Source organism: Siniperca chuatsi, linkage group LG7 (assembly GCF_020085105.1).
Source record: "Siniperca chuatsi isolate FFG_IHB_CAS linkage group LG7, ASM2008510v1, whole genome shotgun sequence".
In the NCBI taxonomy this organism is placed as follows: domain Eukaryota; kingdom Metazoa; phylum Chordata; class Actinopteri; order Centrarchiformes; family Sinipercidae; genus Siniperca; species Siniperca chuatsi.
Genome location: NC_058048.1, coordinates 14,385,002 through 14,412,825, shown reverse-complemented (window position 1 = coordinate 14,412,825; position 27,824 = coordinate 14,385,002). Strand labels below are relative to the sequence as shown.

At 40.3% G+C, this 27,824-nt stretch overlaps 1 protein-coding gene across 5 annotated transcripts in view; it reads right to left on the bottom strand.

Moving 5' to 3' along the window:
* Positions 1 to 27,824, bottom strand: part of LOC122879450 (cytoplasmic dynein 2 heavy chain 1) — a 125,591-nt gene that overhangs the window by 2,816 nt on the left and 94,951 nt on the right. For all 5 annotated transcript variants that reach the window (XM_044203550.1, XM_044203553.1, XM_044203551.1 and 2 more), the window contains 10 exons: positions 27,123 to 27,233; positions 25,244 to 25,313; positions 23,916 to 24,001; positions 19,740 to 19,815; positions 19,178 to 19,404; positions 18,279 to 18,383; positions 10,556 to 10,672; positions 7,770 to 7,877; positions 7,045 to 7,146; positions 2,969 to 3,058 (listed from right to left, as the gene is read on the bottom strand). In XM_044203550.1, the coding sequence (XP_044059485.1) occupies positions 2,969 to 3,058; positions 7,045 to 7,146; positions 7,770 to 7,877; positions 10,556 to 10,672; positions 18,279 to 18,383; positions 19,178 to 19,404; positions 19,740 to 19,815; positions 23,916 to 24,001; positions 25,244 to 25,313; positions 27,123 to 27,233 (1,092 nt within the window). The remainder of the gene's footprint in view (positions 1 to 2,968; positions 3,059 to 7,044; positions 7,147 to 7,769; positions 7,878 to 10,555; positions 10,673 to 18,278; positions 18,384 to 19,177; positions 19,405 to 19,739; positions 19,816 to 23,915; positions 24,002 to 25,243; positions 25,314 to 27,122; positions 27,234 to 27,824) is intronic.

Genomic DNA, 27,824 nt, shown 5'->3' with positions numbered 1-27,824 from the left:
CTCCAAGATAACATATAACTCAGGCATAAAATCAGTTTCACACAGGAGTCGGGCAAAACATTTAGTGGATCACTGAAAGATAATGAGAATCCACACAATTTTCTTCAGTTCAAGTGGTGAAATCTGAAACAAATAGAGCTGGCTCTGAATACTCAAAATATTTACTCTAAATGCTCACCCTCTCAACATGAATAGTTTGGTTACAAAAAACACAAATAGTCTGTATTTGTTGTATCATGTTTGTATTGTATTTAGCTCTTAAAATTTTCATAGAGAACATTGATCTGTGAGTGGAATGATCATAATTTCTAACCGAGTCAGTGTGTATTTGTTAATGAGAGATAAAAAGGGTTAGAAAGGGAGAGGGCAAAACATGAAGTCAATAAAAATGTGTGGCCAGTAGAGTATTTAATGTCCCCTTGTCCTTTTATCACCACATCAACAAGCTGATAACATTGGAACCCCGATTACCTGCTAATGGGAATACAGTGTGCGCACACACACACATACATACAGAGGCATAAACATACAGATTCCCATTTGAGCATGTGTATATACTGTATAGTACATGGGCACATGCATGCACAGACAGCGATATGTATGTAGATTCTAAAAGACAACAAACGCTGTATCCACTGGAGATGGACCCCTCTAAGCTTTATCCAATGTGTTGATCCAGTCTGCCTTATTCAGCAACATCTGCTTTGATCAGGTAAGCAGCCTCCTTCTGTGTCACTGCGAAAACTAGTTATTTTTGTCAAAGGCACAGCTCAGGACTTAACCTGATATGATACCTCACAATACAATCTTAGCTCTCATTTTTCCTTTCTTTTTTTTGGGGGGAAATGTTGCAGAGTGGCACAACAACATTTACAGCCAAACTAACGATGATGTAAGCCTGTTTGGCTGCAGTGGCAGATTTTGAAGTTTTGATCTATTCTGGGCCCTTGTTTGCATTTCTTTTTTTAACAGGTAGGCAGTTTTCTCTAAATCGCCATAGAAACTAGTGAATTTGGAGGTCAGTCAAAATTGCTGACAAATGGAGGCAGAATGAGCAAACATCTGATCCAATATCTAATATAAATTGATTCCTTTTTAGCACAGCATCAGTCTGCACTGGCCTTAGAAATAAATTCGGATGAGCATTATGCCAAGAAAAAATATGCACAAATGCAAGCCCATAACCACATTCACACAAGCACATACTTGCAGGCAGATGCACGCACACAAAAATACACACACAAATCCTTGTGTTACTATATTTGTGGCGACCCGTCACTGACATAAAATGCATTCCCTAGCCCCTTACCCTAACCCCTAATCCTAACCCTGACCCTAAAACCAAGTCTTAACCCTCAAACAGCCCTTTAAACTTGTGGGGTCCAGCATTTTGGTCCCCACAAAGCTGTCGGACCCCACAAGTATAGTGGGCTCCCGGTTTTTGGACCCCACAAATATAGTACACACACAGAGGCAGACATGTGCACCAAGAATTTTGGGTATTAATAATACAGCGAGCCAGTGTGTGCTGGTATGCATAGTATTTGCGTGCATATGTGTGTGTGTGTGAGTATTTGGGTGTTTTCAAGGTCGTCCTGTGCGTCTGGGGTGCACTGCTGCGCTGTTAGCTCTTTATTCTTTAGCAGCTCCACACAGCAGCAGCTCTGACCGTCTCCGCCTTTATTAGACTGATTAGCTAACAGGACACAGACACACTGCTAAAAGAGATATCACTCAGTACTGATGGGCAGAAATAGACAGTTAAGGACAGTGCAGCCTCCAGATAGACACACATGAAGACAGATGGGGTGCAGAAAGAAACGAGAGATGGCAGGCAGACAGGGAGACATACACACAAACAGATGGGTAGGCAGGCAGGCAGCAGACAGACATACACAGGCAGTGAGGCTCGCCCACACTAATAATGAAATGCATCAAATTCCCATAGAAATAAATTATTTCGGAGCGTGTGTATGTATGTGTGTATTCCAGTCCACCAGAGCATATTGAGGTAGGCGTATAGTCAGACACAGTCGAGAGGAGATGGAGAGGAGTTTCAGCCAGAACCTTTATTTCCTGGCACCAACCTAGGGCAAACACTTCCCAGAACCTCATGCTTTTATATAATAATCCGCTTTTATTCATGAAGCGCTTTTGAAAACAACATTAGAATTTTTCTGGCATGATTTTAGTCAACACATTGCCTAAATCAGTCATAAATTATTTTAGTCTGAGCCGTAACCTAAAAGTACTTAGTCTGGTCCTTGGAATCAGGTTCAGCTAAAGGACTCTTGTCATGAAGGGAGCCACCAAAAAAAGGTCTGGGGCCACTGTGGGATATCTGAGGTGCAAGGTCCATTTTAAATCGTTAAATCCAAGTGTCCTCCCGCAATATTAATCACAACTGGAGGACAAGGCTCCCGGTAGGATATAAATGCACAATGGATTTAAATGGATCCCTCAATCATTATGCTAATGCTGATTAGAAAACTCTTAGGCCTCTTAAGTCTCATTCCCGTGAGAATAGTGCCACAGAGTAGGGGAGTCTGGGTTTTTTTAATAACCACTGAGGTAATCAGAAAATGCCTTTACTACCAGTTATCCCACAGAAATTTTACCAATGATTTTTTTAGTCAAAGACAAAGGTCCTCTGATAGTAGCTGGCCTGTGTGAATTTCAGTCCCTGAAAGAATAACTAAAACAAAACCATGAAAACTATCATAGACCACATTAAAAATTGTTTAGAAATATTTAATGATTTCATGAAAAAAGTATGCTTTTTTTCACACTGTGTAAAGTTTGGAAAAACTGTGTGTTTGTCTTATTTGATGTGCATATACAGTATGTACGTGTCTATTTGTTGTAAGTATTCTTTGGCTGCCTGTGGGAGAAAGGGAGAGAGACAGACAGACTCACAGAGAAAAGAGAGTAGAGGATGTCTTTTTATGTATACACATGCATGTGTTACCTGTGTGGCGAGAGCCCGTGTTACTACAGCTCTGAGGTACTGCATTGGCTCTTCTGGACCCTCCCATTTATTCTGCCATGTTAAAGGACACTAAGACAGAGGGAAACCGGCATAGAGAAGAAGAGAATACATGAATCCACAAATTCATAACAACTTACTGAACACAGCTGTCAACCCAGAGAGCTACAGCCACAACATGCAGGAGGACTGCAGTTTCAACGAGAAAGTAGCTAATGTCTGCCCAAAAAGACGCTAGATTTGTCCCTCGGCTATTTTTTAAATGAAGTTGCTAAAGAAGTCTTCTAAATTGCGGCGTGTCCTGATGGTCTAAAATGGTGTAAACCACATACCATGTGACCACAATGTCCCCCTCTCTCCCCATGTTTCCTGTCCCCTCTACTGTCACTAAAGGCTACCACAAATTAAATTGTGCAACACAGACATATAAACCTGACAACACTGGACTGGACCCTAAAGGGCATACACTCTTCTAGGCTGCACCGCCACTGTGGTCCAGCTAAAACATAATCTATATCCATGTTTTCTGTGATGTCACCTTCTAAACTTCTGATGTCAAAGGGTTACAGTTGGCAGATATGCAGATGAGTGAATCTATAAAGTGCTTGCCGTACTGTATACTGTATAAATACTGTTTAAATATTTACACTAAACTGAATGCACTACCCCAAGCATTACAGTGCCGAAAGACTCCTGCATACACAAATATGGCTGTCTGTCTGGCTCATCATGTAAGTGCATGGTACAGTAATTCTCCTAGGTAGCACTGCCTCAGTGGTTTGGCAAAAAACAAATTCTCCACAGAAAAACGACTAATGCTGCTGTTTTTCTGTGGACAGCATTGCTCATTTTTTCAGAGATTCCAAGGCAGGAAGTAGTGTGATGTTTTTATAGTGCAGCAAAAAGTGAGGAGTGGATGAATGTACAAAAGTACAGGCAACGTTGGTTTCTTTTAACAATGACAAGGATCTTTCCAGATGCTAAGTAGTTTTAGTTGCCTGACCTTAACCATACCTTAACCAAAGAGGTGGCTGATTACAAAATGCTCATATTTGTAGTTTTGAAATGCTCTAATGGTTAATTTTGGAAGGCACTGACGAATGCAATAGTTGTGTGTAGGTGGCAAAAGAAAGCTTCCCTCAGGAGACAACTGTTAACTTTGGAACAGGTTAAGCAGTCCATGTTGCTTAAACTGTTAAACAGAGATCAAAGAACTGCCTTCCACATGCACAAATATGCACAGTACACTTGTACATTTTCAGACCACATATTTGTTTACATACAAAGCAAATAAATAGACTGAGCAGGAGTGAGCTCTCTTTAATTAGTTTGAATAAGAAGATTCCTTTGATCACTTATGATACCCAGTTTGCTTGAAAGTAACTGTGATAAACTGATAAAATAAAATAAAAACAGTCAGTATAGTCATGCTAATTACTACTGGCAGTGACAAATTCACTGATACTAGAGATTGTTTAACCTTTAATCAAAAAGCCATCTCTGCATCAGTCCTCATGTCTTGATATTAATGATCTTTCCACTGACTTAAGGCAGTGGTGATATTTATTTCTGTTTTGCAGTGCTGCTTACCACTCTCTCTTCTGATGCTCGGGTAGTTTCCAAGTATCTAATTATTTTTTACTGCACCGCTGAGGAGAGGGGCAATGGAGCTGATCCCTCCAGAGCTGTGCCTGCCATACTTTTATAATATTACAACCCCAAATGATCCATTTTCCAAATATATAAATCACACCAGCTCTTTCTGTTCCTCTAATCTGGTTGAAACTGAGCTAATTAGTGATGCTTGGTTTGCGAAGACTCCTAATTTCATTTACATTTTGTGTTATTTTCAACACCCACCTGTTAACTCATGTGGAAATATTATATGTAATTATGCCTTTTTTGAATTATTTGTTGAGGACGTTTGAATACACAATGTGTCCTGCATTAGAGGAAAAAGGTACAGGACAGAACACTGCATGAGATTGAATGATATGTCATATACCATCAAATTCATTCTATACTTTACAATATAACTGCTGATAATGGAAGGTTGTCAAATTAATCCTGCTATAATGGATACTGGAGAATGATAATATTTCCCCTAACTGTACTGAGTTGTACAGTTATGGAAAAAACACTCCATAACCACAGTGACAGAGTCAAAATAGCTTAATGTAAATTTAAAAAATAATCAATTTACATTTCGCTTTGTTGCTATATGTCCTCTTTCTTCTAAGGGAGGAGTAAGCAGCTTTACGACCGTCATGTAAAACTTTGCCATTTGGGGTCACCAAAGTCATCAGGTGTTAGATAAGTTATCAAGTTTTAAATTCTGCTGGTAGTAAATTTTATATGTGTAAAAGATTTTGTGGATTGCCAGAACATACAGCAGCATCAACAAAGATGACAGGTGCTGTTGCTTTTTCCAAGGTTCCAAAACCTTTTTCAACCAAGGATACTCTAGGCATTTTTTTACTCAATACACTGTGATCTGGGTCTGTAGAAACACTTCCTCTCTGGAAGAAGATGGCTTAGAAATAGGCCTGTGCCAATATTCTGGGTCATAATTAATCATCTTACTATAAAACAAGCTATGGTAAAACTCTGCAAAGTTGCACTGCCCTACAATACAAACAACAAGCATCTGTTTGATTATCAAACAACTCATTGAAATGCTGCATTTGGATTGTGCACAACACAAACAGAGAGAACGTCCAAAAATGGGTCCTAGAAATGATCAAGGAAAAAAGCTGTGCTCACTGCTTTGGGCCATGGGAAGTGTTTTTACAGTTCAATTAGAAGGGGGGAAACAGTTTTAAATTTGTAAAACAGGAATGAGAGCTCATCTGTTTTATATACTGAGTAGTTACATAGGTCAGTCATAACGCACTACAAGGTGTCCTTATTTGTGGAAACTCATACCAGATGAACACTTAAAATAAAAGTGGAAATCATACATTTTTCAAAATCTTTCAAAAGTATCCAAGGTTTACTGTGACCATAAGCAGTGATTTAGCATGTGGAGTGTTGTGATATACAATTACAAAGGACACCTCATTTTTATGTTTTTGTTTTGCACATGTGAAGAATTTTGTCTTATATTATGCATTACAATGGAATAGAGTTCAAAGGATTGAATCATCTTGATTATCTTATTTGTGATTGTGCATACATTTTCCATAACATGTTATATTATATACCTATATATATATCATATATTGTTATTGGAAAAATATTTGTATCAATATTGTGATATACCTGGTAGCTTACACATTTCATAGCCTTGGTATTAGTACTAATTGTAGTGAAGGAATATATTAGAGGGGAGAGAGACCAGGAAAGAGAGAGGAAAACTGGAGAAAGTTGGTTGGGAGAGAGAGATGGCGATTAGACTAAAGACCTGCTAATTAATATAAAAAAAGAGAGACAAGAGGAAAGCAGTGAAGAAGGAATTATGCCCAAGGCTTTTCTCAGGAGATTACAAACATAGAAGGAGTAAAAGCTTGATTGTCTATCTCTCCTCCTCTGCCTCAACATATCCCCTTTGTGCTCATCTCAGCATGGGGACACACACAAGGATACATGCTGTGTTTGCTAAACTTCTACAAGTCAGCTATGTGTGCCTGCCCCTGTGGCCTCAACTTCTTCACAATACGTGAACATTTTACACTTCACCCCTAAAACAATATAGTGAAGAGAAAGATTCACTTCACACTGTAAGCCAAGGAGACAAAGCTAATTGTATATTTTATGATGAGATGAATCAAAGAACGTACAGAACTGTCAGTGGAGAAAAGATGTTAAATCTTAGATTACTTACAAAACACAGGAAGGTTGTAATGTGCAAATTTAATTTTAAGTGGAATGTAAGACCATTTTACTGTTCAATTTTCATTAATTTTCATCTTTTGATTGAATGAATTGAATTCATCTTGAAAATGCACAAACACAAACTAGCATTTACAGTGTGTTAACTTGCTGTTATTACCCATACATACAATATCTCAATTTCTTTCCCCTTTACTCCCTTTCTGTATTTTTTTCTCCTTTCTCACCTCTTGATTGAGCAGGGCAGTGGCCAGTTTTTGGACTTCAGGAGTTAGCAGTTGGGTCCCTCTGATGACCTTGCTCAGGGCAGCCAGGGATTGGTGGATACTCTGTGACAACACTTACAGTTTAGTGTACATACTGTGCCAACGTTTTAGAGCACTGGTACTCACTTGCCATTTGATTGCTGTGAACTGGTTCATTATGACAGACCCTGTGATTGACTGACTGGGCTTACTGGTGTACTCAGTAACCAAAGATGTAGTTAGTGATCTTTCTTATTTTCATCGGATTACTTTGCTTTCTTAAAAAAAATCTAAGTATTTAGTACACATGCACTAACCATAATACTATACAGTACTGTTGAGGCCTTTTTTATTGTGAGCATGCATGTTTCAGTACCACCTGTGGTTTTACCAAATACCCAGAATAACAGTTATATACAGATTGCTGCTAAAACATAATCTATGTTTCACATTCATCTCATGCATCTTTGTGAAACAAAACCCATTATCCATCATTCTTAACATTTTAACATATCCTTCTCATTTATATTACAAGGTACAAGATCTATTCTATTTGATGAAAGCTTTGTGTCAGTTACAAGGTTCAGTAAACACCACCTAATGAGGTTTATTTTCCTTTTTGACAATGTAATGCAGGGGTAGCAATCATTTCTGAAAATAATGTAAAAATGTTTGTTGTTAGTAAGAGCACTGGTTATCTGACACACCTGGACCAAGCGGATGGCGTTGAACTGCTCCAAAGCGATGAATGACAGTACCGGTGACCCATGCCCTTCTGTAGGTGGGGCCACCTTCTGGTGGATCAGAGTAGAACCCTGATAGATGGATAGATGACAGACATATTAGCATACTGACAGGAAACAAATTGTTAGAGTCATGTTAAAACTGTAATTTTTCAAGACTGAGACAGAAAGAGAAACAGAGGGATAAAAGGGAGGGTAGAAGGGACGGAGGTGCAGCACATATAATTAGCATCTTTTCTTCCATTACTGCAGTATATCTTCCCAATGTTCCCATGAGTTTCCTTAACTCAACATTCATAAACTAAATTCTTCCGTCCTTGGTTCTTTCACAATAACAAGATGTAACCAAATTGTGAAATTGTTTCTCTCTCTCTGCAGCGCAAACCAGGGGGACAATTTGTTTACATTAGTAAGTACACCAAGTGTTTGTGTCCGTATTTGTGTACAAACACAGATAGACACAGACAAAAAATACACTCTGTATCTGCACTCTATTTTGTTTTCCTCGCATTTATTCAGTAAGAGGCAGAGGAAGAAAGAGGGAGAGAGGGATAGTAGGATGGAGGGATGGAGACAATGGCGAGCGACAGATGAATGAGAGAAAATTCAGCTTGATGACAGCTCTGCTATTGTCTCTATTGTATATAAAATGTAACTTAACAGCCAAATAAACAGTCTCTGCCATCTCGTGCCTCTTCCCTCGATCCAGACTACATAAAGATTTGTCAAAATAAATACATACAAATCTCCACCCACAAAGTCATGCACACACACTTTGCAGACATACACAGGCAAGTGCATACACAGAAAAGCACATGGCCATACATCCTCTACACAAAAGCATGGACATACACACTCATACAGACGCACACTAAAGTTGACAACCAACCTACACACATACACACACACAATGTGCATGCACAAGCATGTGCATTCAAACTACACACATCCACTGATGGTCAAACACAGAGGGTTAGCTGACGACAAAGGGCCAGTTAATTGAAAGCAGTCAGAGGTCGATTTTGATCTATGGGAAACTAGCTAGTGAAGGCAACAATTAACACAGTCAATCATTCTCCTCTCAGTAAGTACAAAATTCCAATTAAAATTTGGCTTAAAATATTTGATAGTGTCATCCAGCCAATTGCGCTGTATGGTAGTGAAGTATGGGGTCCACTCAGTCATCATAGCTAAACCCGTTTGGACAAACATCCAACAGAATCTTTACATGCAGAATTCTGCAGATACATTGACACGTACACAGAAAAACACCAACAAATGCATGTAGAGCAGAATTAGGCAGATACCCACTGATAATTAACATTCAAAAGAGAGCGCTCAAATGAGCTGAGCCCAGAAGAGAGTCCCCTATGTCAGTTGGTGCTGAGACTAACTGCCCCCCCTCAGACACACTCTGACCAATCTCACAACAACACTGCTTTCCAAACACCAATCAGAGTAAACCAAATTATAAAGCAATGTAAAGAAACCTATCTGGAACATTGGAAAGAAGAAACTAAAAGCCAAAGTAGATCAGAATGTTATCTGGCACTAAAAAGAGATTATGAATTGGCAGAATATCTCTCTACTGTCAGAGAAAGAAAACAGAGACAGATCCTAACCAAGAACAGGCTCAGTGACCACAAACTGGCAATTGAAAAAGGAAGACACAAACAAATCATAGCAACCAAAAGAAAACAGAATATGTGGTCATTGTTTGACAGGTGAGGTTGAGACACAGATGCACTTTCTCCTACAATGTACAACATTCAATAAAATAAGGAACTTTTACTTTAAAAAGTTCAACTCTGTAATCTCAGATTTCAAAGAGCTAAATGAGCTCTCAAAATTAAAAATACTCCTAGGAGAAGGAGACAGGGCAGATCTTGCTGTCCAATACATATCAACAAGCCATAACCTGAGCTTACTTATCTGTATATATTTCAATATCACAATTTTTCTGTTTATGTTTTTATTTTACACATACTTTGGTAATGTTAACATCTGTTTCCCATGCCAATCAATCCCAAATGAATTGAATTGAGAAAGAGAGAGATAGAGTGAGTGAGTGAGTGAGTGAGTGAGTGAGTGAGTGAGTGAGTGAGTGAGTGAGTGAGTGAGTGAGTGAGGAGGCATAGGTGCAAATAAGAGAAAAGGAGAGGGAGAGCATGTGTAATTTACAGCGTGAGAGTGAATAAAAGAGGCAGAGCGAGAGAGAGAGAGGGAATATGGTGGCTAAATTATTTAATGCAGAGGTAGATGTCCTTTTGATTTGAAAAGGTGCCGGTCTCTAAGCAACCACACACAGGAGTGCTGCCTGACTAGGCAAGCCAGGGGCTATCACACACAGTGTTCAATTAGACTCTACTAATTTCTATTAGCTTTCACAGCTTTTAATTCAGACTAGTTGCTGCTGCATGGGCAATGTAAAAACATGATTTTGCATTCAAATAAAGACTAGCATGGAACTATCAAAGCTTGAAAAGAACTACAAAAAAATAAAATTGTGTTTTTCAAACTAATGTATTGGTAAATAGCAGGTACTATGAGATTAAGATTCAAATACAGAGAGACCTTTAAAAGTTAATCAAGATGAAATTTATAGGGCCAGCTTTGCAGTTTGGTTTGAAGAAAAAAGGCAACATAAAAGAAAGAGGTTTGATTCTTGCTGAAGACTCAGTAGTGTGAGTTTTCAGTTTAGGAAAAGAAATAAGAAGAGTGGGAAAGATGAACTGAAAAAAAAAACTCACCTGGTTGAGTTTCTTCCACAAGTTGAGGACGGGTGAAAGTCCATTTGACCAGAGCTCCCTGTCGAACTTTGAACCTGTTGCTTCCAAGCGGCTCAGGACACGCAGTTGGGAAATCACCTGTGAGTCAATCAATTATAAACACAAACAGAGTTACTGATGATAAAAACCCTCACTATGTAGACAAAAAAAGGTACGTGTGGTATTTACTAAATTACATCGGTCTTCTGTGAAAAATGTGAATAGAATAAATAATTTCACCCAAAAGCAATGTATGATTAAAATAATCACTGATAGTTCTTAAAAAGCTGTAATAAAATGGCATTGCCATCTCTGCTGGCTACACTCTCCATTCATCACAGTTTCAAGTCCTGGAATATTACAAGTGAAAAAAGGCCAAACTCCAAACACATCTCCAAACAGCTTCTTACACACCTAATCAAGCATGCTTAGCTTCAGGCTTAGAGTCTTGGATAGTGCTTTTATCTTGACTCAGTGTGTGTGTTTGTGTGGTTGTGTGAGTTTCTATATGTGTGTGTTGTGAGGAAGGCAAAACGTCTGATAAATGGCTTTCATTTGGACCAGGAGAACTCTTTCCTAACACCTGCTTTATCTTCTCTGCTCAGGAGGGAAAGTGTGTGTGTATGTGTATGCGCATGCATGTTTGTATGGAAGAGAGAGAGATAGAGAGAGGGGGGAAGGGAAGGATAAAAAAACAGATAGCTAATCTAGAACTTCACCCTGACAGCAGTAGGAATGAGGGCAGCTGAGGATGGAGATTTGAAATATATTGGGGTTCAAATATATAGGGATTTAAATATATTAAGATTTATCCCTATCTCAACCAATGAATACCAGGCAGCAACTGCATTTACTGTCATAACCAACTGAGAAGAAAAAGTTACTAGACAATGTCTATGTGCAAGGAAGTTCAGTTTTAATCACACTGGATGCCATCAATTTAGTTAAGACTTTCACTTTAATTCAATGTAATCCAGGATTGTGGTTCAGGGTTTTTAATCAGGGGACTATTTCTCATGGATTTAGTCAAGATGATGTTTAATGACGACATCTACCGAGCAGATCTTTGTGTAAAAACACAAGCACGGATGCTATTATACCCGGACATATAATGGCGCAATCACTGAACTGAACATAAACATAATCAGAGACAGCTAATTTATTCGGACAAGATCGGGGAAAAGATACTTTCTTGATACACAAAATACACAAGCTAATTTTTTAATGATATTATGACAACACCCCAATGATACATTTTCCTTTGCTAGTCCCTATTTATACTCAAAATATTCATTCTTTTTATTCATTGCAAGGAAGTTTTTCCTTGCCACTGTCGCCAAGTGCTTGCTCATGGTGGGATTTGTTGGGTCTCTGTAAATAATATTATAAAGAGTACAGTCTAGACCTGCTATCTCATTGTAAAAGTGCAATGAGTGTCTGTTATGAATTGGCACTATATAAATAAAATTGAACTGAATTGCGCATAAAAACACATTATGCATACACACATCATACATCATGTCTGTAAGCCCAAGGGAATCCTCAGTAGACATTTAGTACCATTCTGACCCATTTCAGGTCATTCACACTTGTCACGGATACGCCAGGCTCCACTCTCACCCAGACACGATGCACGCCTTCACCTCAGTTCTAATTACACACCTGGTCTCAATCCCACACCTGAAACCCATTACCTCCCCAGCAGTATAAAGACTCCACACTCACCTCAGTCAGTGTCCGGTCTCGTTAATACATGGATTCAGACTCCAGTCAGACAAGACAACGTTGGACTCCCGATTACAACCCCACGATCTTCGTTTTTCAAGACTCCCCGTCTCTTAGACCTGCTTAGCCTGTACTCCGGTGTGAGATTCTCCGACTCCTGAACTGTATCCTCAGCCTATTAAGGACGGTATCCACACTCCGGTGTGTCTACTAGTTTGCCTGCTGTTTGCCTCATTGCTGTGTCGTAAAATAAACCTTGCCTTCTCCATCTCGGTGCCATTTCGGACCGCCAAAAGCCGACCAGCATAAGCGCCCCGGATCCCTTTCCGCTGCCGGCGGACATCTCGAGTCAACCCACCAGCGCTCCGCCGCCAACCTCTCCATCAGCCTCCACTTCCGCCTCCTACACCAGCGCCCCACCGCCCATCGGATACGTCATCGCAGCGCCGCCTCCTGCTCCCTTCTCCGGCTCAGCGTGGGAATGCGAAAGCTTTCTCACACAATGCACCATAGCCATGGAAATGCAGCCATACCTCTACCTGGACGAGCGATCCAAAATAGCATTCATTATCAATCGGCTCCAGGGGCGTGCGCTGCAATGGGCTACAACCCTCTGGAACCAGAGGGGACCGGTAACCCAATCTTTTCCCAGTTTCATAAATCACTTCAAGGAAGTCTTCGGTGGAATCGAGGAGCGTACCTCTGCAGGGGAATGACTCTACCACCTTCGGCAGGGCTCCCGCACGGTGACGGACTACGCATTGGAATTCAGGACCCTCGCAGCGGCTAGTGGGTGGAATGAGTCAGCCCTGATCACCACCTACCGTCAGGGTTTGGACCAACAGGTAAAACAGGTACATCTTGCCGCGTATGATGACAACCTTGGGCTCGAACAATTCATTCAGCTGTCAATACGAGTCGACGCCCGTGTTCAGGCATGTATGGCAGAACCCCATCCTCAGTGGTCACCCAGGACTAATCGTCTCCAACCAGCGACCCATCCTCCTCCAGAACCGACAACAGAACCCATGCAGCTAGAAGGTCACCGGCTGACCTCCGTAGAATGGCAGAGACGGCTGTCTTAGGGATTGTGCCTCTACTGTGGAGCTCCTGGGCACGTCATTTCGTCCTGTCCCGTCCGTCCTCCCCGGGTCATGGTGAGTGTTGCCGCCCCCCCCCATAAAGAATAGTAAACCCCTGTCCACTGTGATAACCCTTATTACCCCAACAGCATCCACCCCAGTATACGCCCTCATCGATTCCGGATCTAACTTCATCTCAGGTTCCCTCTGCTGCCGACTCCAACTCGAGACCACGTTTACACCCACCATCTACCAAATTCATGCAGTAACTGGCAAACCCCTCCGACATGCCCGAGTTAAGACCGCTGCGGGTCCAGTAACCATCCGAGTGGGAATACTGCATAAGAGCAACAATACCTTCTGGTCTTGGAGGGCTTGGCCGCGGAGGTGATTTTGGGACGCCCCTGGCTTGAACAACATAATCAGCATCTCCTGGAGCACCGGGGAGATGCTGAAATGGCGCGATTCCTGCTACCCAGACTGTTTCCCTCGCCTACCTTCACCTTCTCAACACCATCGGAATGTTCTCCCAGTATGCACCACCTCCATCAAGAGTCCGCGAGAGAAGCAGTCTGTGGAGATACCACCTGACTACGCAGCCTTCCGGGATGTTTTTTGCCCCCAGAAAGCAGCCAGTCTACCTCCGCACAGACCGTGGGATTGTGCCATAGACCTCATCCCGAATGAACCGTTGCCCCGAGGCAGGATCTACCCATCTGTCCATCCCCGAACAAGAAGCCATGAAGGAGTATATTGAGGAGGCCTTGGCCCAAGGCTATATCCGACCATCGACATCTCCGGCTGCATCCAGTTTCTTTTTTGTGGCGAAGAAGGATGGCGGTCTACGACCCTGCGTAGATTACCGTGGACTCAACCGTATCACCATTAAATTCCGGTATCCCCTTCCCCTCGTCCCAGCAGCCTTAGAACAGCTCCGTGGTGCCACTATCTTTACCAAACTGGATCTCCGCAGCGCATACAACCTCATCAGGATATGTGAGGGGGACGAGTGGAAGACAGCCTTCGTTACTCCAACGGGTCACTACGAGTATCTTGTCATGCCCTATGGCCTGGCCAACGCCCCCTCCATATTCCAGGACTTCATCCATGAGGTGCTCCGGGAGTTTCTCCATAAGTCCGTACTAGTATACATCGACGACATTCTGATCTACTCCCGGAGTCTGGCCGAACATCGCCGTCATGTTGCGGAGGTTCTACAATGCCTGAGAGAGTACCAGCTATTCCTCAAAGCAGAAAAATGCACCTTTCACCAATCGTCAGTACAGTTTTTGGGATATCACATCAGCAACCAGGGCATCCAGATGGATGAGGGGAAGGTGGACGACATCAGGAACTGGCCCACACCAAACTCCATCAAAGCACTCCAAAGATTCCTAGGATTCGCCAACTTCTATCGCCGTTTCATACAGAACTACAGTACTATCGTTCACCCATTAACCTGCCTACTCTGCAATAAACCCAAATCCCTGTCCTGGTCGCACGCCGCTAACGAGGCCTTCAACAAACTGAAAGAAAGCTTCACTACTGCACCGCTCCTGGCCCATCCCGACCCTGAACGACCCTTTGTGGTAGAGGTGGATGCTTCCACTACAGGAGTGGGAGCAGTATTATCCCAAAAACAGGGTGCCCCAACCAAACTCCATCCATGCGCCTGCTGTTTGCCTCATTGCTGTGTCGTAAAATAAACCTTGCTTTCTCCATCTCGGTGCCTCCAGCCTCTCTGTGCGTAACAACACTAAGCTTATGCATTTATTTCAAATGGCATCCACCAAAGCCATTCACTGTCCCCTGGACTCTGTTCAGTGTGTGTGTGTGTGGTTAAGTGCCCAACCCACGGAAAGTGACATGGGTCTTTGGGGAGAGGAGAGGACATAAATTAAGGGACAGAGACAGAGAGACACACACACACACACACACACACACACACACACACACACACACACACACACACACACACATTCAAAGAAAAAAATGTAGTTTTCACTTATTTGTATTTTTTTTTAACTGCAAGTCTATAATTTATTATTATTATCTTACTTATCTGTATATATTCTAATAGCACATTTATTCTGTTTATGTATATGTTTTTATTTTACACATGCTTTGGCAATGTTAACATCTGTTTCCCATGCCAATAACGCCCCATTGAATTGAACTGAACTGAGAAAGAGAGAGAGCATGAACGTGACAGTGACAAATGACAGCAGGAGGGGAGACAATCACAAGTAAGGGAGATAGGTAGAGAGAGAGACAGTAACACACACACGGCCTTGTGGGAGTTGTGTGAATTAAACTAGGTTGGTGGTTCCAGTGATCAGCACAACACACTGACAGTATGAATGGACTTAAATGCATTAACACCCACATGGGGACTGTAGACACAAGCTGTAATGGTTCTGCATGGTTTAAGTGTGTTTGCCGAGAATAATTTCACATGGAAAGACATACAAACACAAAACCATCTCATTCTGTCCATTATTTCACTCCATTTCATATTCGACCTATTTCCATGAACAGGTGTATGAAGTTATGTTTTGAAAATTGTGATTTTGCTCTTGAAAACAAGGATGAGTGGGAATTAATTTTCTATGTTATATATACTGTATATGTTTGTGTTCTGTGTGAATCATGCAAGAAACAAAAAGTTGGTCACAAAAAGAGAGCAGTGCAAACATACATCTTTAACTCAACATCCTGTTTCTCTTCCATCTCTCCTATTATGTTATCTTCTAGCCTTTCCTTTTGGTGCAATCTCTATCTTTCACATACACAACAGTGAAAGAACACATTTGGTGTATGTATGGGACTGTGTTGCGTTGAGTTACATCAGAATCTGCAGTGACCACCAACCACTACACATATGCGCGCACACACACACACACACACACACACACACACACACACACACACACACAAACTCACAAGTGTGAACACACACTCACAAATGATGATTATTCATGACAACACAAGCATAAATACTGCAGTGCGCATGTGCTGTCATTAGAAACATTGTTAGCACATACAGTGCAAACAGACAGAAAGGCAAAAAATAACCCTAAGCATACGCACACGTAAACACACACACACACACACACACACACACACACACACACACACACACACACACACACACACACACACACACACACAGACATGTCTCAAAATCCCTGATCCTCCATTGATTAACTTTCCCTAGCCTCTAATCTGGGGTCCCTCCTCCTTCTTGTGCATGGCCCCTGTTTTGTGTCCCAGGATCCTAGTTACAGAGATGTAAAGTCCTATGGTTAAAGAGCATGTTGTGAGCTCAAAAATATATTAAATAGAAGTGACTATTTAAATAATGTTTTAGTTATTTTCTATATCAAACATATACAAATATATCAAGGTTGCCAGTTGGTTGAGAAACTCTGCCCTCAGTCTAACCTCAGCCTTGTGGCCAGCAATATACTCTAAATAAATCATCTTTTCCCTTTTTGCAGAATGTTGAACATTGTACTATTTGTTAAATTTACATTAATGCATTGCAGACTTTTAAAAATCAGCTTACACTTAAAAACGCAATGACCACGCAATGACAAAATAACCTTGACAACAATGAAAGCAGACATGATATTCACTGTGATGGATTACCCATCTAAACCTAGTTTCATGTCTCTGCAGGGTGAATTTTATTTTGTATTGAAATAAATGGAAATGGATGGCTGCCTGGTATAATGCTTTAACCTTAAATTGAAGTCCTGACCCTAAAATAAACTGCTTTTATGTCTCCTAAATGGAGGTGGGTCCCGCAACATGACTGGGATTCTGGGTTTGTTTGAAGGATAAACTCACACACTCAAACACACACACACACACACACACACAGAATATAGACTGATAAAACAGAAATAACTGCAATGTCATACCTGCACTGGTTTCAGCTACAATCTGTTAGAGTATTCACCTCTGTAATTTGAACAGTAATTAGGAGATACATTTTTTGCCTTTTTTGTACAAAGAGAACAGTGACAAGGCATAAAATGGCTGCCAAAGTGAAAAAGTTAGAAACTGAGACTTCCTTTTGGCAGGAACTACTCCTTTGACCTGAATTAATGAGTGGAGCTTTATTTTAAACTCCAGTATATGTACTGGCCAGATCCACGTGCTTCACTTGTTTACACACACTGTCAATGTGGATATTTTCATTGATATGGCTGGTTGCTATTTTATTCATGCTTTCATGGTGTAATTGGCTGGCGTGCAACACTATATGTTAAGAATTGTAACATTTTAACAGAGGAAAAATGCAATAGGTTGAAACTATCTGGATTTTATTTAGTTTAATAAAACATATTCTGATTAATTAAAACATGCTCTGATTTGTTCTGATACCTAATTTTGCTGATCAGCACAGGACATTCTTTATAGACACAATGAACATGATGCAGACACGCAAATTATGGGATATGGATGTGAAAAGTTAAACATGTTTCTACTTGAGTGAAAATATTGCACTCATCCCGAAGCTGACTCCACTTGTGGAATGAAACAACAGAGCAGAGGAAAAGTCTGAAGGAAAACAAAAGAACCACCTGGTTCCTTGTATTTTTTTTCTTCTTTTTGTGTGTGAATGTTTGTCTATGTGTGTACTGGCATGTATGTGAATGCATGTGCTTTGTGTGAGCATAAACAGTGCATGTGTACTGATGAATGTACTTGTGTGGGTTCCTGTGTGTTAGTTTGTGTGAGCGTATGGGAACAAATGTGTGTGTGTGCCTTTATGTTTGTATTTCTGCATATGTGAGGTAGCGGTGGAAGTTGTGGTGGTGGTGACGTGTGTGTTTGTGGGAATTTGCAAGTGGCCGTGTGTGTATGAGTGTGTCTGTGCGTGGGTGCACCTGGGAGCTGATGATTCTCTGGGAGGATCGCTCTATATTGGCAGGCAGACCAAAGAATGCAGGTCTGTCATCCTCTGGGAGATTCTCTATTACGCTGCGGTAGTCCTGGAAAGACACACAGACACAGGTCACACACAGAAATGCACCCACATGCACATATGAAGAGAGAGAATGTCAGCATGCTGCCTATTTTTTATCATAGCTTTAAGACACAAGACAACCTTTTTAGCATTTCCAAGCAACATATGCTATTGATTTGAAAAAGTAAAAACTTGTAGCATGCTTGTTAGATTGGTAAGTGGGAGTATAGGATAAATAATGCTCTATTGTTCGATTAGGTGTGTCGTTTGTATGGTTTAATGCAACTTCTTGAACAATATCCATTTGGCACAAAAAAGTACTTTAAAGGCTTCAATTACTAAAACTGAACTCTCACTTACTACTGACTGTTAAAATGATTTAAACATATTGCCAACTCAAATGATAGATTTACATATTGACTTATTTTGCTTACCAAATGAAATAGGACTTCAACTGAACAGACATCTAATGAACAATTTTGGGCATGCCCACTAATGAAACTTCAATACTGACCAAACCACGAATAGTAAATCAAGTCAATGAAAATCGTGGGAGCATTCATTCAGTACCCTTTCTTTGAATTGCTTTTGCTTCTCTGGGACCATTAGGGTGTGCATATACTACATTGCAGCTTAAGCTTTAAAGTACCGAAAAAATATAGAAGTGCTCCTTTTTCCCTTTTTTCTCCTCTGTAGCAAGAATTCATTCATTCACATCTTTAAGAGCCCTACATACAGCACCTATGTGTGTAGCTGTGAATTAAAATGCGTGCTTGCTAACTGCATGTGTTATACCCCTGTGTCATCCTGACAACCTACCAATATGGAGCAAGAGTTTGGGAGGCAGATCTGAGGTGGAAAGAAGCGCGTTCCTCCTCTGCTCTTTCTCTGACCAGCTGAGAGGGAAGATGAGAGGAGATGTGCAGAGAAGAACTGCTCCAGGTAGGAGCGTAAGATGCGGAGGTCAGAGGGGTTGTCGATGCGTCCACCATAGATGGCACTCTCCAACAGGCCATGGACAAACTCCCACTGGAAAGGTTTACCACCTTGGCGGTACCAAGACACACAGACACAAAGAAAGCTACAAACATGTGTAATGAGTGCACACAGAACAAAAGAACACTAATGTTGTGCTAACGTGTGCACACACACACACACACATACAGAAAGGCAGGGAGAACGAAGGGCCAATGCTCGCATATATAGACTGCATAGAAATGCAAATGCTGAGTCATCCAGGTCATACTCTATCAGGGGTAGTGTAAATTAAAGAGGTAATTGATCAAAGAACCCACAGATTCCAGTTCTCATTACCATATGTGCTGCAGAGCAGAGCTCTCCACTGCATTGTAATGTTTGTTAATGTTACTAGCCCTCCTACCTTCAAAAAGCCCGTCGATGATCTCAAAGCCAGCACGGAGGTCCGACAAAGAAAACTCATAAAACTTAGTCCAACCCTGGATAAAGCACAGAGGAGGGGGAATAAGTACAAAAATGACAATATAATTATTTGACTCCCTGCACAAGAATCACAACATATCAAGTACTAATGGGTTACTTTCAGAATTTGTCAACCAAACAGTAAGAGATGGCATTCCTGCTCAAATTTTACACAGTTACACTCATTGATACTTTTCAGAAACACAATATAACCAAGGTTTTGTAATACAGCCCCAATATAAATTGCCTTAATAACTTGCTGAAGGGAAATCCCCAGTAGCCACTGAGTGAAGGCTACTAGACCACTATTTACTTTCTCGACTTTTCTCGATCCAACCGTCTGGTCACAAGCATACAAAGACATGCTACACTGCGCCTTGGAGCACGGAGAGTGAAGACATTAGCACTGAGGCTTCATGGAGGGAAAAAACAAGTCTGCTGCAATCAGACAACACATATGAAAAAAAGAACACACACAGAATCACAACATTGACCATCTCAGAAAAAAAACAGAAGTGTTAAACATAATTGAGTGTGAGGGCAGACTCAGTTTGTGAGTGCATTTGTTGCACTTCACTGCTATTGAATCTGCAGTTGTAATCTGCCCACTGATGCTGTAGGTGGATGAGGTGAGGGGTGGAGGAAAACTGTGTAGGCACGTTCAGTAATTCTTTGAATGATTAAGTGTGTGTTGTTTGTTCATTAATTTTTTGCTTGAGTGTGTATTCACAGACTATGTTGGGGCATGTTTCTACTGCATTTGATAAATGTGCTTACATGTGTATGCGAGAGATTGCAGATTGTGCTCATGCATGTATGCATTTGTTTTATGTGCATAGCATTGGCTGCTTATCCAGTGAATCATTTAATGTATGGGTTTTCAATTGTGTGTCTATATGTTTCCAATTATTTTGTGAGCACTTCAGAAAGTGTGCTACCTAGTTCACAATGCATGTTCAAGATTTAATGATTTACATTATGGGGACTTGCGTTTTGTCCCCAAAAAGAAGGCGAGTCCCTGCAATGTGACTGTGTAAACAGATTTATGTCCCCACAACATGATTAATACACGCTCACACATACATACACACTTATACTGTATGTTCTCTTTTAGTAAGGTTGAACACTACCTTGCATGTAAAAAATCTGTCTCTATGTTTTCATCTCTCCTCTTTTCTCTTTGCCTCTTTCTTTTTTTTCTCTCAATGTGGTTTCTGCACAGGCATGTCAAAAGGATGAAAACAGGGAGAGAATAAATGAGAAAAAAGGAGGGAGGACAGTTAGAAGCGAGAAGGGAGTAAGTGATGATGGAGTGGACGAAAGGAGCTGTGACTGTTTCAATAATTAGGCGATCATGTTCTTGGATGAGGAACAACATTACCATCTCAAATGAAAACACTTACCAGAGATTCAATGATTGAGAGAGAAAAAAGAGAGTGAGACAGGGCAACAGAAGCCAGAGAGGGAGGCCAGTAAAAAGAAAATTAGGGAAAAAAACAAGTAAGCAGAGTAAAGTGAGAGAATAAAAGGAAGCAGGAACGGAGAGACAATACACACAGAGAAAAATGAGTCCCAGCGCATCTTGAGACTCTGCCACACACCCACATGCAACCAAACTGTAAAAGCGACTGTTTAAGTTACTGTGGAAACATGACACAGCAAACTGCAGCAAGTATCAAGTAATTACAGGTTCAACCACATCTTCTTTTGCCTGTGTTAAAATGTCTTGTATTTGATTAGTTTGGACTCACACACTCAATCACAAGCAAACCGTCACTTATAAGTAAAAGCCACAGACTCAAGAAGCTTTATTTAGTGGACTTAAAACTTGATTCTGTTCCTTCCCATAAGTTCAGAACACATCAGGAAAAAGCAAAATGTGATTATCAGCCAAGATTTTCATTGAATCTTGTTATGCTAGGTTTTGAAAGCACAAGTAATTACTGGCTATGATGTCAATGTTTGCCTGAAGAAAATGCTTCAGTGTTTGACTGAATCACACCAAATATGGTAGATTTGAGTGCAACCTAACTGTAAAATGAGCAGTAGACATCAAAAAAAGAAGCAGTTATGTAAACAAACCAATACATGCCTCTATTACTCACTACACAATAAAAAGGCATACTGCCCTGACTTACCAAGATAGGAAGATGATTAGTGTTTGCCCGGATTATGCTCAAAACAAACTAGTTTGTACAAAGTGTTTATAGCTGTTCTGCACAGCCACAGTCCAAGGCAGGGTGAAAATCCTGTTGTCATAGAGGCAAGCTATGATAATCGTTTAAATATGGGGATAACAGCGCACACTTTCTGACATTCTTTCCTGAAAGACATTCATAGTGTTGCACTTGAATGTACAGATGAAAAGTGACAGAAATACTTGTATAAAAAATTAAAAAAGAGAGCATGAGAGAAGTTCTAACCCTGCTTACTTTCTCACCTCTGCACACTTGGCCAAACACTTTGTGAAGTGGGTGTGAATGTCGTACTGTCAGTTTGGGAAAGTTACAGAACGCTTTGAGAGTTAACAAAAAACGATGTGACATGTAGATGATGAGTGCCCTGGGGTATCTGTTTTCATGGGTCATGGATGTCGCATTGGGCATTTTGAAATCATTTCTAAAATCCATGTATTTAGTGATTCATTATGTGTCAGTGATGAGGTTAATCAGAGTCTTCAGATTTGATTAATTTCTTTATTAACTTATAACAGCAATTAAACAGTTTTTAGATTTTGATACAAAAATTACACAATTTATTTTGTAAATCAGATTTGAGTATTTACAAAACCTGTGGTCTTTTAGATATAAGGGTCCCAATAGCCTAATAACTCAGGCTATTGTTCAGCATCATTTCCCTCAATGTTTTTCGATTTGTTATCCATTTTGTGCTGAGTCACCTCTGCCTCGGGGTTCAACTGAGAAAATAAATAGTCTGGTTTTCTCTATAGGGATGCAAATTATGTCATTATTTACACCATCTATCTTGTTATGTAGAGATGATTAATCACCAGAGCTGTAGTTCAAATGAGGAAATACTATGTTCAGTTTCTAAACATTTTGACTTGATTCTGTAAAAGAGGTAAAACACACCATTTTGATGTATTTAGAGCTGTTGTGACTGTTAACACTGAGTTACACTTCAGTTTCAAAAATAAAGTAAATACTACCATTCCATGCAGTGGGTCAACAAAATCCATTTTCAGTTGACATAGTATAATACGCCTCCTTTTAAAAAACTCCTAGACAGTGTATGAAATCATATGATTGTATTTCCCATGCTTCCACTGTCCTGACTTGACATTGCAAACCCTTTGGTCTATAAGCTGTAGCAAAGGGAGCTGCTTTATTCATTGTGTTTTGTGTTGTGTACATTGTGTGTGTGTGTGTGTTGACTAGCAAGCAAGTTTACAACAAAGGCTAATATTCATAGTTGCACACACACATACATAGCCATATACACAAAGACGCTGCCAGAGGCACAGCACAAAGAGCAAACACATTTGCTATCTATGCTGGTCAGTAAGGACAAAGAAAACAAATCTCTGGGGTAGTTTTTTACCCTTTCTGTGGGCGTCCATGCGTAGACTATGACATTTTATGTCAGTGTAACTTCCTCCCCGTCGATATCAATCTATATGTTTTTGTACTTGTCATTTACTGGCTAGGGAATAAATAAATTATGCATTTGCATAGCTGTGTTGTGTATAGATGTGTGCTGTGAATATGAACTACACTCAGTAATTATGTACCTGTGAAAACTAGTGTGGAAATAAGGTCATATACTGTATCTGTGGGTGTGTGTAAACACATCTTTGGGTTGTACAAGTAAAAACTACTGAAAGCTTCAAAGGTCATTCAAACACATTATTATGCTGTAAGCATCAAAGTTAAGTAGCTATATGTGACAGCAGCTAATGCCAGTAGCAATCATAAAAAACATTTGTCTGTTTGTGCCATTGTCTTACTTCTGCATCTAGGACTATTACAACATTTGTACAAGTGCCATATTTTTCGTCTTTGAAATGGCATCGTAATGCTACAGTAGTTTTTGTTCTGAGATGAAATTGTAGAACTGTGACCACTCGGGACTATATTGGGATGTTTGTGTATTTTACCTGTGGTATGTAGTTTCGTCTCTCTTGGCAGACAGCATGAAACCAAGCCAGACAGAAGAGAGACTGGGCTCTGGCCAGGATGCCTCCTACACACAAACAATCAACAGCATGTCACAACCAAAATAACTATAATAATCAATCATTATCATTAGTGTCTGTGTTTTTTTTACAAACCTTGAGGGCAGTTATCTTTTATTACTCATCAAACAAACAAAATACAACAGAGAGGAATGAGAGGAGAATCAAACATGCTGTATTCTGCTATGAATGGTTTGGACCAAGCCTATTCAATTGGCGGCCTGCAGGCCACATCCGGCCCAGAAGCAACCTCGGAGTGGCCCAGCATACATAAATCTGATATATGACAAAATAAGTAAACTACATATATAGTGTGTGGAAGGAGCTAACGAGTGAACCATCTTGCTTCTTTCTCATCTCTGTTGAGAGTTCCACATGTACAGTACCGATCAGGCAGGATGTTTACGTATGTAGCAACACCGCCAATCATATCTTTTACAAATCAACGTTTTCTCATGTGAGTTTTGACCACACTTAGTAGATTTTCAAAACATCAGGCTATTGACAATCACAAGTAGGGAATGCTCTACTGAAAATATGTCTCTGTTAACCCTGAAATGTAAATTTGACGATAAAAACCATCGGTTTAACCCTGCCTGGACTGGCAAGCAGCCATCTCCAAATGCCTGCTATTTTTATTACATTCATTTACACTTGTTTAAAAGTTTGTCATTACCAAAAACTAAAAAAAGATTTTAAATAGGCTGCTGAAAATGTTTGGCCCGTCTACATTTCCTGGTTTTAAAATCTGGCCCAATTGAATTTTTAATTGAATAGCCATGGTATAGACCTTTTTGAATGCTGTGTCTTAGCCCGATCTACTGCTGTTAATTTTCTGTCCTAGAACCTGCAAGCTTGCTGGGATTTCTTTGTTCACAGGATCATATCCTAAGCTAATAATCATGCACTGATATCGCTACCAGTGATTACAGTAACACATATGATTTTATGTAAAAAAAAAAAAAACCCAAAACTATTCCTTTACTGTAAATGACAACGAAGCACAAATTCTTGAAGCGTAGGGCCAGCTCATTAGCTGCATCTGGATGTTAGCTTAGATGTGGGATGTACTGTAAGACATTCATACCATAAAAAATAAAGCAGGGGCATGTCAACTAATTTATATAATAGCATTATTAAAAAGGTTTGCATCATTGCTTGGAATAAGAGCAAAAGCAAATTTCAAGCAACAGCAAACTGACATCAGAAGATTATTCAGGAGGAGAAGAGAACAGAGGAAAAGAGCCAACCTTTACTGATCTGCTCTGGAGTCCACGACTCATATGTTCTCAACAGATTTTTTTTCAACCCTGGAGGAGCCTGGAGATGGGAAAGAAAGGGAGGACAGGCAGGGAAGGGACGAGGTAAAGGAGGATAGAGGGGAAGGGGAAGAAAGAAAGTATAATATGATGGAATGTGCCCCAACATTCAATGCAAGTTTAAATTGCAAGGTCCAACAGGCACAGAAACATAGCAAGGCATAGGGAGACATTTGAACATGTGTGAAAGATGTGCTGCATGGTAAGATGATATGGGACACACTGGGGGGCACTATATATATATATATTTAAAAAAAAAAAGCACTGCTGGGATCTGAACCCAGGCTCTCCTGTTTACTAGACAGGTACTTTAACCAACTAAGCCACGGCACCACAGGTGGAGTAGTACTGGCAGAAAAACTGGTAAAAAAACTAATTTTGAGCCTATTGTACATTCAAGACACATCAGAATGTTTGTAAAACAAAGGGGAGGGGATACTACCTGGACACAGAGGCTATTACAGATCTAGATTCCAAAGTTTTAGTGTGTTGGTAGCATTTTAAAATGCCCTTAACAAAGTAATATGTTAACTCTACTTTTTGACACTAACAATTAAATTACCCTTTTTGTCACTTTGTATTCTCACATGAAGCTACTGCATTCTCGTTCTGTGTATTTTCAATGGAAATACATTTGTAGAATTTAATATTTGCTCTATGAGAGGTTTGAGTTGTTGGTTTACACTCTAATGCACTGTCAACTGTGCCAACAAGGCAATAAACATATCTACTTATTGAAGGTCTGATACAACTCTTTTGACTGTAGCTTAGTAATTGTGTTTTTGCTACACTGATGATTTGTATTTTAGCCATTTTTGAAAAGTGGGTTGTAGCTAACAGGGTCATTGTGGAGGATCTGTCATGTGTGTATGTGGTGGTTGTGGCATGCAATGTCATGTACTGTAAGTTCACATTTAATACTATTAATACTACTACTACAACAGATTATATATCTCACATGAATCAATTGAAAAATGCCTTGATTAGCCCCAGCACCAATCTTGCAGATGATCTCTGTACAATCATAATACAATCACGCTGAGAAAAACAAAACAATATCTATGTGTCTCAGTTTATGTATACTGTTTTTCTGAGGTTTGACATATTAGCTTTGACACTTACTTGTCCTGCGGTCCAGAAATAATATATTACAGTAACTTGGTTATCACTGGGGATGTGTTCAGGATGTGTGTGCATACATATAAAGTATGTCAATAAGTTGGAGTGTGACTATGTCTGAGAGAGACAAGGAGAGAGAGGCTGTTTGTGCAGCATGCATGGCTGCTGAAGCAGCTAACCCCTTGAGCATGACTCCCATCAGAAACACAGAGCACTAAAGCACACATCACTAACACATAAGCTGCAGGCTTCTGCACATCCTTACAAATGTACAGTATATGTGGCTGCATTGCGAATGTAGCCATTATATAGAGGATAAAAGACACACACATAGTCATGAATTCATATGACATTTCAAACACACAAAGCCCTTACACAACCTGCACTCTTGTGAGTATGCCATAACCTAGTAACATGGCCTACACCGCATCAGTAAGACTGGGGCTCAGAAAAACATGACTACATTCTGTACAGATTCACCAAGACCAACAGTCTATATCTGGGGAAATTAAAGGATAAGTTTCAACACTGTATATAAAAGAACAATACAGATTAATGAGCATTTGTGCATAGTGTGCCTGCAAAAATGTGTGGGTGCATGTTTGTGTGTAAAGTTGTCTGATATGAGTATAATGTTGTTATTGTTTCTATACCTGTACGTGTGTGGTGGTGAATGAGTGCGTGTGAGTACCTCGTAAGTGATCTTCAGGCTGGACTGCAGCAGTATGGGAGGAAATCTGGGGTGAACTTCTGCTGTCAGCCAGAGACGGAAGCCTGCTTTGGGATGTAGCACATTTAGCTCCTGTGGAGGAAGGACAGTACACACATTAGACACATTAAGAGATCAGCACAGTAATGTGAGAGAAATATGAGACCAGACAATATATGCAGTAGTATCAGGCTGTAGATGCAACGGTTTCATTGCACACATTGTCTGGACACTGTATCACACAGGTTTATCAATTGTCTAAACTGCTTATCTTGTTTAGGGTTGAAAAGGGCTTGAGTCTATCCTAGTATATGCACAACACAAGATTTAAACATAGGACCTTCTTACTGTGAGGTAAACGCGGTAACCACAAAATTCACATGAGTAGAGTAATAACTTTTTACTGCACAGAATGCACTTTCTGCTGCATTTTTTCAGATCTATGGCTTTGGAACAATTCACTGACGTCCACAGATTGCCTAAAATCTAATCTAATCTAACTTGAATTAAATCTGAGTGCAAATGTAACTAAACTAGATTCTCCACAATGACAAACCATTCACTTCGCTTCTTTATATTTGTTCCTCTCTCTCTCTGCTTCTCACTGTCTCCATCGCTGTCTCTTCATCTCAATTTCCAGCTTTCTTTCTCTCACTTCTCTTGTTACATTCCTTCCCACTCTCT